This window comes from Aegilops tauschii, chromosome 4, assembly GCF_002575655.3.
Source record: "Aegilops tauschii subsp. strangulata cultivar AL8/78 chromosome 4, Aet v6.0, whole genome shotgun sequence".
NCBI lineage: Eukaryota > Viridiplantae > Streptophyta > Magnoliopsida > Poales > Poaceae > Aegilops > Aegilops tauschii.
In genome coordinates this window covers 511,266,072-511,281,402 of record NC_053038.3, presented here as the reverse complement: position 1 = coordinate 511,281,402, position 15,331 = coordinate 511,266,072, and the positions used below count along the sequence as shown (strand labels likewise).

Sequence of the window (15,331 nt, the reverse complement as noted above, 5' to 3'; positions counted from 1 at the left end):
CATGGTAAAGGCTATCCTTGACATTTTTATTGAAAATATAGATGCAAAACATTATTCTAAATAACAGCTAGCAAAACTAAATAAAATAAAATGACGCTCCAAGCAAAACACATATCATGTGGTAAATAAAAATATAGCTCCAAGTAAAGTTACCGATGAACGAAGACGAAAGAGGGGATGCCTTCCAGGGCATCCCCAAGCTTAGGCTCTTGGTTGTCCTTGAATATTACCTTGGGGTGCCTTGGGCATACCCAATCTTAGGCTCTTGCCACTCATTATTCCATAGTCCATCGAATCTTTACCCAAAACTTGAAAACTTCACAACACAAAACTTAACAGAAAACTCGTAAGCTCCGTTAGTATAAGAAAATAAATCACCACTTAGGTACTGTTGTGAACTCATTCTAAATTCATATTGGTGTAATATCTACTGTATTCCAACTTCTCTATAGTTCATACCCTCTGATACTACTCATAGATTCATCAAAATAAGCAAAAACACATAGAAAACAGAATCTTTCAAAAACAGAACAGTCTGTAGTAGTCTGTATAATTCGAATACTTATGTAACGCCAAAAATTCTGAAATAAATTGCTGGACGTGAGGAATTTGTCTATTAATCATCTTCAAAAAGAATCAACTAAATATCACTCCCCAGTAAAAAGTTGTAGCTAATCTCGTGAGCGCTAAAGTTTCTGTTTTTTACAGCAAGATCATAAAGACTTCACCCAAGTCTTCCCAGAGGTTCTACTTGGCACAAACACTAATTAAAACATAAAACCACATATAACCAGAGGCTAGATGAATTATTTATTACTAAACAGGAGAAAAAAGTAAAGAACAAAAATAAAATTGGGTTGCCTCCCAACAAGCGCTAACGTTTAACGCCCCTAGCTAGGCATGATGATTTCAATGATGCTCACATAAAAGATAAGAATTGAAACATAAAGAGAGCATCATGAAGAATATGACTAACACATTTAAGTCTAACCCACTTCCTATGCATAGGGATTTTGTGAACAAACAACTTATGGGAACAATAATCAACTAGCATAGGAAGGCAAAACAAGCATAGCTTCAAGATTTTAAGCACATAGAGAGGAAACTTGATATTATTGCAATATGTAGAAGCATATGATCCTCTCTCATAATAATTTTCAGTAGCATCATGAATGAATTCAACAATATAACCATCACATAAAGCATTCTTTTCATGATCTACAAGCATAGAAAATTTACTACTCTCCACATAAACAAAATTCTTCTTATTCGGAATAGTGGGAGTATCATAAGAAACTCGAATACTATAAATTGTTTCCACATTAAAAGGGTAATGTTCAGAAAAAGGGTAATCATAATCATGACTAGTTTTATAAATATAATCATCACTACTTTTTATAGCATAAGTATCATCACAATAATCATCATAAGTAGCAACTTTGTTCTCATCATAATCAATTGAAACCTCTTCCAAGATAGTGGAATCATTACTAAATAAAGTCATGACCTCTCCAAATCCACTTTCATAAATATTATAAGATTCAACACCCTCCAAAATAGTGGGATCATTACTTCCTAAAGTTGACACTCTTCCAAACCCACTTTCATCAATATAATCATCATAAGTAGGAGGCATGCTATCATCATAATAAATTTGCTCATCAAAACTTGGGAGGCTAAAAATATCATCTTCATTAAACATAGCATCCCCAAGCTTGGGACAAACATTAATTGCAGCAAATATATTCTCAGACTTGTCATTCTCATCAAACATAGGATCCCCAAGCTTGGACCTTTTCATATCATAAGCATAATCACTCTCATCATTAATAGTATGGATAGCACCAATAGTATAGCAATTATCATCATCACAATGGGTAATAGTAGCAACATCATTTGGGAGAGATACCTTTCTACCTTTGCTTCTCCGTCTTTTATTTTCTTCTTCACATCATGTGTGGGTTCAATCCTCTTTTTGGAGCTCCTTATTAATGAGATTGGTTGAGTAGAAGGCTCCTCCTCGTTACCTGATTCATCATAAGAAATAATAGGAGAATATTGGGAAGTCTCTTCCCTTTCGTTAGTATTCTCTTCATCTTCTATTTTTTTTCTTTTCTTTATGTAATTGGCAATATAAGGATTTTCAATGCAATTCACCGCACAATACATATAAATTTCTTCTAGATCAATATCGAGGAATTTCTCAAGGTTATATTCTGGAATATGCTTAGTTTTACGTTTCATTTCTTCACAACCCAAAAGCAAACTAAGTTCATTATGATGTGCAAGGGAAATCAAGTCATCACAATTTTTGGACACGATTCGATCATGAAACAATTTGCATTTGATATTTAAATGACCATGTTCATTGCAAAGTTCACAAGTACGGCTAAGAAAGTTTAAATTTTCAGCACAAACATCTAGCCATTCTTGCAACCATTTAGTTTCCAAATACTTATGCCTCTTGCAAAATCTATCTTCCCTGTTTGGTATGTACTTGCAAACTCTATGCACTACACAAAAATTGACATGCTTATAAGAGACATTCTCATCATGACTAGTGCAATCATCATTAGTACTATGGACATTCAAGGCATTCATACTAACAACATTGCAATCATGCTCATCATTCAAAGATTTAGTGCCAAACATTTTAGTGCATTCTTCTTCTAACACTTTGGCACATTTTTCCTTTCCATCGTACTCACAAAAGATATTAAAAAGATGAAGCGTATGAGGCAAACTTAATTCCATTTTTTTGTAGTTTTCTTTTATAGACTAAACTAGTGATAAAACAAGAAACTAAAAGATTCGATTGCAAGATGTAAAGATATACCTTCAAGCACTCACCTCCCCGGCAACAGCGGCAGAAAAGAGCTTGATGTCTACTACGCAACCTTCTTCTTGTAGACGTTGTTGGGCCTCTAAGTGCAGAGTTTTGTAGGACAGTAGCAAATTTCCCTCAGGTGGATGACCTAAGGTTTATCAATCCGTGGGAGGCGTAGGATGAAGATGGTCTCTCTCAAGCAACCCTGCAACCAAATAACAAAGAGTCTCTTGTGTCCCCAACACACCCAATACAATGGTAAACTGTATAGGTGCACTAGTTCGGCGAAGAGATGGTGATACAAGTGCAATATGGATGGTAGATATAGGTTTTTGTAATCTGAAAATATAAAAACAGCAAGGTAACTAATGATAAATGTGAGCGTAAACGGTATGGAAATGCTAGGAATCAAGGCCTAGGGTTCATACTTTCACTAGTGCAAGTTCTCTCAACAATAATAACATAATTGAATCATATAACTATCCCTCAACATGCAACAAAGAGTCACTCCAAAGTCACTAATAGCATAGAACAAACGAAGAGATTATGGTAGGGTACGAAACCACCTCAAAGTTATCCTTTCTGATCGATCTATTCAAGAGTCCGTAGTAAAATAACACGAGGCTATTCTTTCCGTTCGATCTATCATAGAGTTCATACTAGAATAACACCTTAAGACACAAATCAACCAAAACCCTAATGTCACCTAGATACTCCAATGTCACCTCATGTATCCGTGGGTATGATTATATGATATGCATCACACAATCTCATATTCATCTATTCAACCAACACAAAGAACTTCAAAGAGTGCCCCAAAGTTTCTACCGGAGAGTCAAGACGAAAACGTGTGCCAACCCCTATGCATAAGTTCACAAGGTCACTGAACCCGCAAGTTGATCACCAAAACATACATCAAGTGGATCACGTGATATCCCATTGTCACCACAGATAAGCACACGCAAGACATACATCAAGTGTTCTCAAATCCTTAAAGACTCAATCCGATAAGATAACTTCAAAGGGAAAACTCAATCCATTACAAGAGAGTAGAGGGGGAGAAACATCATAAGATCCAACTATAATAGCAAAGCTCGCGATACATCAAGATCGTGTCGAATCAAGAACACGAGAGAGAGAGAGAGAGAGAGAGAGAGAGAGAGATCAAACACATAGCTACTGGTACATACCCTCAGCCCCGAGGGTGAACTACTCCCTCCTCGTCATGGAGAGCGCCGGGATGATGAAGATGGCCACCGGTGATGGATTCCCCCCTCCGGCAGGGTGCCGGAACAGGGTCCCGATTGGTTTTTGGTGGCTACAGAGGCTTGCGGCGGCGGAACTCCCGACCTATTCTGTTCCCCGATGTTTTTAGGGTATATGGACATATATAGGCGAAAGAAGTCGGTCAGGGGAGCCACGAGGGGCCCACGAGGGTGGGGGGGCGCGCCTCCCTGCCTCGTGGCCACTTCGAAGCTTCCTTTACTTCAACTCCAAGTCTCCTGAATCACGTTCGTTCCAAAAATCACGCTCCCGAAGGTTTCATTCCGTTTGGACTCCGTTTGATATTCCTTTTCTGTGAAACACTGAAACAAGGGAAAAAACAGAAACTGGCACTGGGCTCTAGGTTAATAGGTTAGTCCCAAAAATAATATAAAAGTGTTTAATAAAGCCCATAAACATCCAAAACAGATAATATAATAGCATGAATACTTCATAAATTATAGATACGTTGGAGACGTATCACTCATAAACTAGGGTTTAAGCTTCTGTCACTCTAGCAACCCATCATCTACTTATTACTTCCCAATGCCTTCCTCTAGGCCCAAACAATGGTGAAGTGTCATGTAGTCGACGTTCACATAACACCACTAGAGGAAAGACAACATACATCTCATCAAAATATCGAACGAATACCAAATTCACACGACTACTTATAGCAAGACTTCTCCCATGTCCTCGGGAACAAACGTAACTACTCACAAATCATATTCATGTTCATAATCAGAGGGGTATTAATATGCATTAAGGATCTTAACATATGATCTTCCACCAAATAAACCAACTAGCATCAATTACAAGGAGTAATCAACACTACTAGCAACCCATAGGTAACAATCTGAGGTTTTGAGACAAAGATTGGATACAAGAGATGAACTAGGGTTTTAGAGGAGATGGTGCTGGTGAAGATGTTGATGGAGATTGACCCCCTCCCGATGAGAGGATCGTTGGTGATGACGATGGCGATGATTTCCCCCTCCCGGAGGGAAGTTTCCCCGGCAGAACAGCTCCGCCGGAGCCCTAGATTTGTTCCGCCAAGGTTCCGCCTCGTGGCGGCGGTGTTTCGTCCCGAAAGCTTGCTTATGATTTTTTTCCAGGGTAAAAGACTTCATATAGCAGAAGATGGGCACCGGAGGCCTGCCAGGGGGCCCACGAGGCAGGGGGCGCGCCCAGGGGGTAGGGCGCGCCCCCCACCCTCGTGGCCAGGGTGTGGGCCCCCTCTGGTGGATTCTTTCGCCAGTATTTTTATTAATTCCAAAACGTGCCTCCGTGAAGTTTCAGGACTTTTGGAGCTGTGCAGAATAGGTCTCTAATATTTGCTCCTTTTCCAGCCTAGAATTCCAGCTGCCGGCATTCCCCCTTTTCATGTAAACCTTGTAAAATAAGAGAGAAAAGGCATAAGTATTGTGACATAACGTGTAATAACAGCCCATAATGCAATAAATATCAATATAAAAGCATGATGCAAAATGGACGTATCACAAAGTAGGACGCGGAATTGGCCAAGAGAAGGAACCGAAGGGCGGCCGCGAAGGGCAAGAACGCTGCGGCCAAGTTCGCCGCCGAGCGCGCTGCGGTGGAGGCTGCGCGGCGCAAGGCCGACATCAACGAGAAGGAGGACACCGTCAACAAAGCGCACGCCCTCCTCATGCTTGGGATTTGCCGTCCGGCGAGTTTCTCGGCAGCGCCCGTCGGCCCAGCGAGCACAGGCTCGTCGGTCGCCAGGCCTCCGCACTGCCCCTTGCGACGTCGCGGACCACGCCTTTGTCGCCCGGTTTTCCTCCGCCAAGGTACGAAGGCCAGACCCTTTTCTCGGGGTCGCCGGACGTTGGCGTGATCGCGCCGCCCACCCTGCGCCCCTCGGCTGTCATCGACCTCAACGTCACGCCGGGGTCCAGCAGCGGCGGCCGGCCGTCCATCGAGATGCGAAGAAAGCAAGCGCGGCCACCGTCTACGGGCACCATGACGTCTCCCCGCGTCCTGTTCGAGGAAATGCCAACACAAACGCCAACGGTCGACGGCCCCTTCTATAACCAGTTCATGGGGAATGTCATCTACGAGGGTAGGCATGGCGATGCTTACGATCCCGAGGAGACGCAAAGTCAGGATGGTCGCGGCCAGTACGTTGCCGATGATGACATTGAGGCCCACGACCATGCTGACTACGACAATGGTGACTCGTGGCATGAAGATGATGACATCTATTGCGAAGGTGATGGTGATGAAGAAGAGGAAGGCATTGATATTGGGGGCGAGCCCATCGACGAGCTCACCAAAGAGCGGAAGCACAAAAGAGGAAGAAGAGCATTCGTACGGGATCATACTCACAAGAGGGGGACAAGTTGATTTGCCAAAGTTAGATGGAGGTTGGCCAAGATCTGAGGACCGTGCGCAACAAAAGAGACTTGTTTTTTGGACAAGAGTTTATTTTGGAGGCTGGCTGTGTTATGGGCCGCTGGCTGTGTTGCCGGCGAGGTCGTGTAGGCGGGTTGTGTTGCCGGTGAACTAGGGCCGCTGGCATGAACTACGGGCGTGGTTTATTCGAAAATTTGTGTTCGAAAAAAGAGACGGACATGATGCAGCCAAAGGATGTGTCCGTGCGTTGACCGCACGGTCACCGCATCCCAGAAATGGTCCGGGCACGACCCATTGCCCGCCCCAAACGGACATAATCAGAACAAAACGGATGTCCATTTTGGGTTGTGCGCTGGAGTTGGACTAATAAACGCATCCTGCGTCGAGTCACATCGTAGGTCTTGGTAAAGCTAATCTACTACTCCCTCCGTCACAGTTTAGAAGGCACAGTTAAATTTGCGTGCGTTTCCATAATAGACAAGGTTTAGGGCGCATTGCATTTATTCCTAGTAGCTAATTAGTACTCCGATATACTATTTCTATATGCATGCGTACTGTGAATGCTATTTTTTAGCCCATCTCACAACCAATAGATAACCACCTAGGTCCCAGAGAATTTCCAAGCGCGCCTTCTAAATCGTCACGGAGGGAGTACTAGTGGTAATACGAGTGTGTGAAACTAGCCGATGCAATGGAATGCAACGGACGCACTGCAAAGGATGCTCAAGCTCAACTAGTGAACGCATTCCGATCGAGGCAACGACTCCTCCTCGCCTCGCTGGTTTACGTTTATATATCTGCATCGAACGGAGTAGTACTACTTGGATCTTCTTCATCTGGGTAAACACAGCCATTGACCCTCTCTCGATTCTGCCATGAAGACGAAGGAGACCTCCACGAGAAAGCATCGACAAGCGCCAAACCTGATTTCGTCTTTGCACAACAGCTCGTACTCCGGTTTTCATTAAAATACTGCCTGATTTCGTCTAAAAAAAATACTAAGTAGTATAAAATGGCTCATGGTTTTCATTAAAATACTGCCTGATTTCGTCTAAAAAAACAAGTAGAATAGGACGAGCATTAATTCGTTTCCGGTGCATGCTGCCAGTCAAACAGCGCCGTCGTCGTCCCTCCTCCTGTACCATCTATCTGCATGACAGCCCGGTCCCATGCGATCCACGGATCCACCTGTCAAGCCATGCATGCATGCACGCGAGCCACGTGTCCCCCGTCCGCCCGGCGAGCCAGGTCGCCGGCCCATCCGGAACCCGAGGCACGCAGTCGTAGAGTAGATTCGTGCCGCCATCCGCGCCCACGTTTTTTCCCGATTGATTTCTTCTCCTCTCCCCAGTCCCCACCGCCAGGTCTCCAACGGCACCGCCGAAACGGCAGCGCGGCCGTCGCCTCGCCCGCATCTCTCGCTGGCGCGCCGCGGCGACGAAGACTGGACGGTGGCGGGAGTGAGAAAGGAGGAAACTCTCCCGGAAGAGGCACTCCTCTTAGTCCACACGCGAGTCGCCAATACAAGGCAGCGTTTTAAAGCCGGTGGCGAGTGGCGACGACCCGTAGCAGGCAATTAAGCCAGTGGGCGTTCCGTTTCGTTCTCTTCCCTCCCCCCCTCTCCTCTGGCCGTCGATACATCTCTCTCCCCTCGGCGGCCATTAATTGGACGGGACATCGATTCCTCCCTCCCTCCGCGGACGATCTAGCTCCAGTGAGAGACAAGTGTTGTGTCTGCGCTGAGAGGGAGAGGCAGAGAGAAGGGGGCGGCCATGACCACCGGCGGGAACGGGGAGGAGCAGCAGGGGCGGAGGCTGTTCGGCGTGTCGCTCACGGACAGGCCCGTCTGGCAGCAGTTCCTCATCTGCTCCTCCGGCTTCTTCTTCGGCTACCTCGTCAATGGCATCTGCGAGGTACGTACCTCGTGAATCCTTCTTCTCTTCCTTCCGATTATTCACTCTAGTCCTCCGTGTTCGTCGAATCCACTCAATAGTATGTAGTAATGTAAGGCACTCATCGTTTGTATGGAGATCTCGCAAGATTTTCTTCTTGTCGAAGGGAAAATCCCGCAAGATTTTACGTTTCCGAGTGCATTGATTTTTCCTGTTGAAATCCGGAATTAATTGTGCTAGGATCGATAGATGGATACTGTTTCTTTTCCACTCCCCGTATATTTTTCTTTGTCCTAGACTGACTGACTGACTGACTCGTAGAGTTGCCGGGTCAACATGGTACCCCGAAACCGAAGCTTTTGCACACGTTTCCCCTGATTTTTCTTTTCCTTTTGCCTCTCCCTTTCGTACAATTCCTGCACAAAATCGACGATCGATCTCCTATCGTTCTCGAAACTTTGTCGTGGCTAACTGAAAATTCTACGTGCATCGTGCTGCTGCAGGAATACGTCTACAACCGGCTCCAGTTCAGGCGAGCCTTCTATCCCACCCACCTAATGATTGGTGATTAATCACTTGCGAGACGTACTCTCTCTCAGTGAACTAATGGTGTTTGTGGTGGTGGTGCAGCTACGGGTGGTACTTCACGTTCGTGCAGGGATTCGTGTACCTGGGGCTGATCAGGCTGCAGGGGTTCACCACGAAGCAGATGGTGAACCCGTGGCGGACCTACGTGCGCCTCTCCGCCGTGCTCATGGGATCCAACGGCCTCACCAAGGGCTCCCTCGCCTTCCTCAACTACCCCGCACAGATCATGTTCAAGTCCACCAAGGTGAGCTTCGCCAAAGTTATTTCTGCTCTTTCTATTTCTGTCAGACAGTGCAGTAACTTAATTTATCGTCATTATTTCATTTTATTTATTATTGCGGCATGTGATGTGTTGTGGTCTGGTGTGAGGAAATGGGAACCTTTCTTTTCTGGGAAATGCTCCAATTTCAGAATCCGACATCAGAGATGATGTCTGCTGAGCTGCCAAGCTATTCCTGTTCAAAGATGTATTCTAATTCGAGCGTGTTTCTACTTTTGTGCTAGTTGGGAATAGTACACATACTCCTCTCGCTAAAATTGGAGTATGTAGGGCAGGCAGAACAATGTTGTCGATTTGCGCATTCTGAATGATTCTCTCTTAATTAAGTATGCACGACAGGCTGGTTTTTAAAAAAGTTTAGTTTTGTCTGTGACGAAATGTCTAGTATTTTGCCAGCAAGAAATTGATTTTCAAATGATTATTGTTTGATAATAATGTAAATAATGTACTAGTGGTGGTACTTCTTCGAAGGGAATGTGCAGCTCAAGGAATAGACTGTTGCTTGTAGCACTTCCTCAGTTCCCTGTCCCTAGGAAGCAGAGCAGAAACCCATGTGATTGTTTACTGCTTCCCATGTTTAGAAACTTCCAATTGGTAGTAAGTTGACTACTGGTGATTTTCTGACAAAAGTAGAAATGAAGTTGAGACCAGAGAATTTCAGATAGTACTTTATCTGAAAATAAAGAATTTCTAGTTTCAATCAGCGGTGCAGATCTTATTTCTGTATTTGACCTTTCACTCTGCCATTCAGGTGTTGCCGGTGATGATAATGGGAGCATTTATCCCAGGATTAAGACGCAAGTACCCATTCCATGAGTACGTATCTGCGGTGATGCTCGTCATCGGCCTCATACTTTTCACGCTCGCGGACGCGCAAACATCGCCTAATTTCAGCATGATCGGCGTGGCCATGGTGTCCAGTGCGCTCATTATGGATGCCTTCCTTGGCAACCTGCAGGAAGCCATCTTCAAGATGAACCCAGACACCACACAGGTACTCTATTTGCATCTTGATGGCCATTACATGTTTCTGTCAGTTACCGAATTCGGAGGACATTGACACTGAATACTTGCTCTCTGGTTAGATGGAGATGCTGTTCTGCTCAACTGTTGTTGGCCTGCCTTTCCTCGCTGTGCCAATGGTGTTAACAGGGGAGCTTACGACGGCGTGGAGTGCGTGTTCTCAGGTATGATCAGAATCTCTCATCCATGTTGTTTTTTCAGGGATTTCAATCATCAGATACTTTAGTTCAGAATGTGTACAAACCAGATGGTAGGGAAAGAATCAACTACTCTTTTGTGAACAACACTACCCTTCAGGAATCCATCTTTGGTAGAGTATAGTTCATTTGTACAGAACAAGACATCCCAGCACTACATTCTTCATTCTTCTGACTTGATTCTAACCACATTGTCTGGAAAAGTATCTGATCCACTTGAAATTTAAAAGTGCTCCTGGTTAACTTGCTGTCAGTACTTCTCCCCAAAAGGATTGCTGAAAAAGATTAATCTGACAGACATTTATGTCCAATTGCAGCACTTGTACGTGTACGCCGTGTTGGTTTTTGAGGCCATGGCGACGTTCGTCGGGCAGGTGTCGGTGCTGTCCCTCATCGCGCTCTTCGGGGCCGCCACGACGGCCATGGTGACGACGGCGAGGAAGGCGGTGACCCTGCTCCTGTCTTACCTGATATTCACCAAGCCCATGACGGAGCAGCACGTCACGGGGCTCCTGCTGATCACCATGGGGATCGTGCTGAGGCTCCTGCCAGAGGACAAGGAGAAGAAGGGCACGGCCGAGCGCCAGCAGGCGAAGGCGCAGCGCGGCGAGGAGAAGCGGCGGGGAGACGGAGTAGAGGAGGAGACATCGCCGTTGGTATGATCGGTGACCTGAATTAGCAGAAAGAATAACAAGCCAGAGTTCAGGATACCAGCTCTGCTTTTGTGAACGTCTGTCTAGTTTGTACTGTTTGATGTTTATCCTTGTAAGTTGTAAGTTAGAGGGTTCCAAAGGATGGCGATGATCAGAGATGGATTAGATGTTGTTAATCGTTTTTCCCTTAGGTCTCCGTGACAATATAAGATGGACAACTGAGATTATTTATCAAATGGAAAAGAGTCAATTACATCACTAGTGCTAAGAACTTGGTATGAATGGTCAGTTTAGTGCTACAAGTTATGATGTATATTAGAGTGGTGCAAAAATTTGGCTTTGCGATGTAAATATGGTACAAAACTCGTTTTTATACATACATGACGCTGACGGGGCATCCTAGCGTGGCATGAGGCCCGCTGTCAGTGACCGGACGATGGGGACAGGGCGTGTGGCCTGCTCTTTTTGCAAAAAACCTTGAGTTTTTATTTTTATCACACAAAAATAACACTGGGTGGCCCACCTGTCAAAAATAGGACTCATAGGAAAATTGTACCCACTAGATTTCGAACCTCGAACCCGCAGGTATATCCTGCGAGCCTTAGCAAATCAACCGGTCACGTTTCCTGTTCATTTGTGATCAGTACTAACAGTGTAAATTAATTTTTTTAACACAAATGAAAAAGGTGCACCTTAGGGGTTCGAACCAAGGGCCTACATATTTTACAAATTGGCGATTAACCACCAGGCCTGACCACATTTAGTTCTCTATGAAAATAAATATTTTCTATAACCGTTTGGCCTAACTGTTAGAATAAATTCAAGGCACACTGTCGATCATCCGAGGACCAAGCAATCACACGAGCACGACACCGAGATTTGTTAACGAGGTTCACCGATATGGCTACATCCTCGGGGCCTGACTATGGGCGCTCCTCCCCATGACACCGCTACAATACCGCACCCGGTCGCCCTGGACACCGGCAGATGCCGCCGGCTTCCCCTGCGTTCTGGTGCTATTATGTTGGCATAGGTTACATCGTGTGTCTACCCCCGCTATATATGAGAGGCCTAGGATACAAGTATCCTACTTGGACACGACTCCATATCGTATCTAAACATAATACAACTCAGAGTACAACTGTAACCTACCTTGTACACTATATTCGACACAACTCTAACAAACTCCACCTTGGCGAATATTCTCCACCACCTTGAATTTGTCGATGCGTCAAACTTTCATGTACATTGGACTTGAGCTTATCCCATGAGTACCGCTGCTACTCCAAAGACTCCATGTGACTCCACCTGCAACTTGTAGTCCCTTCTTTTCTTGACCACAGTCAACACTCGAGCAAAATTAAGTTCCACATTACTCTAGTTTGCGCTCCCAATTTCCAGAGCATCAGTCCAACGCCATCATACACTGATCACTGACCTGCGTGAAAGTGAACAACTCACATGTTGGGTGTCACACATAAGAGTTACTTGAACTCAACATCACTGCTCTTCCTTGACCGCCCTGTCTGAAACTTGAAGGAATTTCACCATTGCTTGTAGTCATCCCGAGTCAAATTCGCAGTTGTCTCACCACATGTATGACCACCAGAGCCCTGGCCCGTCTCCATGCCCCCGTGCGTACCGCACGCCTCGCCGCTATTACCGCGTCGAGCCTCCGCTGTCCCGGTCGAGTCCCAAGGGTCGCGAACCCACACCACTCAACCTCCACTGCAGAGTACCATCGATCATCACTGACCGATGACGAGTTTCACGCTTCCATCAGACCACTGGGCTCTAGTCCGAACTGCATGGCACTCGTTTTCCCCCGCTGAAATAGGCTTCGACTCTCTGAGCTCTTACGCCGTAACCCCTCAATCAGCACCGAGTGAAGTCCTCCAGACTCCAGCTCCACCTTCAACATGACTCCATGGTGGTTGTACGTGCCACCCCGCGCCCCGTCAACTCAAAGCTCTCATGTGCACCGTCTTGAATCAACCCAGCGCCATAGTCTTGTCGAAGCCTCGGGCCTCGGGCTTGTGCCACGTGTTTCCACGCCCCAGAAGTCGGTCACCATCAGCATCACGCTCCTATGTCGCCACTGCCGATCCCGCGCCGTCTTCTGTACCAACCGACTTGCGTCGATCCTGTCAGACCATCTAGTCCAACCCAACCGAACTTGTCCGACTGCAACGACACGCTCAAGACTCCCAAATCATCTTTCACGAATTTCCATCCATCACATGATAATTCCAACTCAGCTGACATGACTTCCCGCAACACCCCAAGCATCCATGTTGTGCCAACAAATCTTTCACCCTGTCTTCCATAACCCAAGGTTTTCAGTTCCGTCGAACTTCTCCACCTCAAACCTGGTACCCGTTGGTGCCATAGTTCTTTATACAGCAAACCATCTGAAAAATTATCTGAGCTTTTCACGCGATGCCCCAAGTACACGAACAGAATCAGACTCTCCAGTCCTCTGCGTACTACTAGCAATTCCAACCAAAAAATCCTTCTGGTCCTCACGTGAATTTTGCTCCTTGGCTCAACTTCTGATGCTAGCGCTGCCTTTGCCAAAGCTTTGCAACGGATGCACAACACACGATGGATTTCCTTCTTCACCAGTTGATTTGCCTGCCTCTCTTCCATGTCATACGTGGAGACTCGGTCTCCTTTTTTTTCTCAAAACAAATCTCACTCAGCACATTGCCTTTCTTGCTGTTTTCGATTGCACACGTATCGCTAAAATCTGCACGCCGCGACCGATCGAGTCTACGCTCAGCCGTCCTTGCACGCGTCCTTCCGCCGCTTGGGCTGCCTACTCGCGTCCCTGCTGGACCGCACCTGCTTGGCCCAGCTGCCTTGCCGCGCTGCTGTAGGCCACGTCCCGACCTCGCCGACTCCGAGTACGTATCCACTCGGGTTGTTCGACCGCGCCGTTTCTTTCGATCTCGCCGACGATTAATTCTTCCACGATACCTTCGCCTCTAGATCAACTGAAATAGCCTCGTAACCTAATTCATGATACCACTTGTTAGAATAAATCTGAGGCACACCGTCGATCATCTGAGGACCAAGCAATCACACGAGCACGACACCGAGATTTGTTAACGAGGTTCATCGATATGGCTACATCGCCGGGGCCTGACCATGGGCGCTCCTCCCCATGACACCACTACAATACCGCACCCGGTCGCTCTGGACACCGGCACATGCCGCCGGCTTCCCCTGCGTTCCGGTGCTATTATATTGGCATATGTTACATCGTGTGTCTACCCCCGCTATATATGAGAGGCCTAGGATACAAGTATCCTATTTGGACACGACTCCATATCCTATCTAAACACAATACAACTCAGAGTACAACTGTAACCTACCTTGTACACTATATTCGACACAACTCTAACACTAACAACATAAATTAAAACTCTAAACTTCGAATGAAAAAAAATCCAATAATCAAACCAGCGACCTCCTATCCCGATAGTGCAAACCAACACCCGACAAAGATTGTTTGTTATACATAGGCTAATGGTTCCTTTATATTGAAGCCGCATTTCTATTAGTTAGAAAATATAATATTTTCCTTATAAATGTGCACATGATTTTTCATGAAGCATAAATGTTTTTCCTAAAATTACATAAGCATTTTCCAAAAGCATGAAAAATCTATATATTGCATTAATATTTTATTAAAACTTTAATTTAAAATTATACAAATATTTATTTAAATATATTTAACGAATGTAAAATGTTTATAAAAGTTCATAGAAATTTTACAAAATTAATGTAGTTTTAGAAACGTTGAATATATTGAAAACAATAAATAACAATAAGTTGTCCCAGGAACAAGAAATACTAATAAATATAAAGATCATACCTGAGGTCACCCGCGACATTTTTTATAAAATATTTAACCATTTAAAACTACATACATTAATGTTTTTTAAATTATATAAACATTTATTCGTATAATTTTATATATTCATGTTTTTAATAAAACATGCATGCAGTATATAAACGTTTTCATGCTTTCAAAACTGTTTATGAACTTTTAGGAAACAAAATACTTATGATTTACGAAAAATCGTGTGCAATACCTATAAGTAAAAAATTATATTGTCTAAAGAATATATATATAAGTGGTCTCAGAACAATAGCCTATTTAGCGAACAAATTTTGGCGGCCCTGGTAGTTACTCGTGTATGCCTGAAATCTTCAGGTCGCTGGCACGG

The 15,331-nt window shown here is 44.9% G+C and overlaps 1 protein-coding gene across 1 annotated transcript; it reads left to right on the top strand.

The window, feature by feature from the left end:
- Window positions 1-7,853: 7,853 nt before the first annotated feature.
- On the top strand, window positions 7,854-11,357 carry LOC109754508 (UDP-galactose/UDP-glucose transporter 2). Its single transcript, XM_020313414.4, has 6 exons — window positions 7,854-8,376; window positions 8,859-8,887; window positions 8,986-9,187; window positions 9,975-10,217; window positions 10,309-10,410; window positions 10,761-11,357. Exons 1-6 carry the CDS (start codon window positions 8,236-8,238, stop codon window positions 11,103-11,105), a joined length of 1,062 nt encoding a protein of 353 aa, XP_020169003.1. The 5' UTR covers window positions 7,854-8,235; the 3' UTR covers window positions 11,106-11,357.
- The last annotated feature ends 3,974 nt before the right edge of the window (window positions 11,358-15,331 follow it).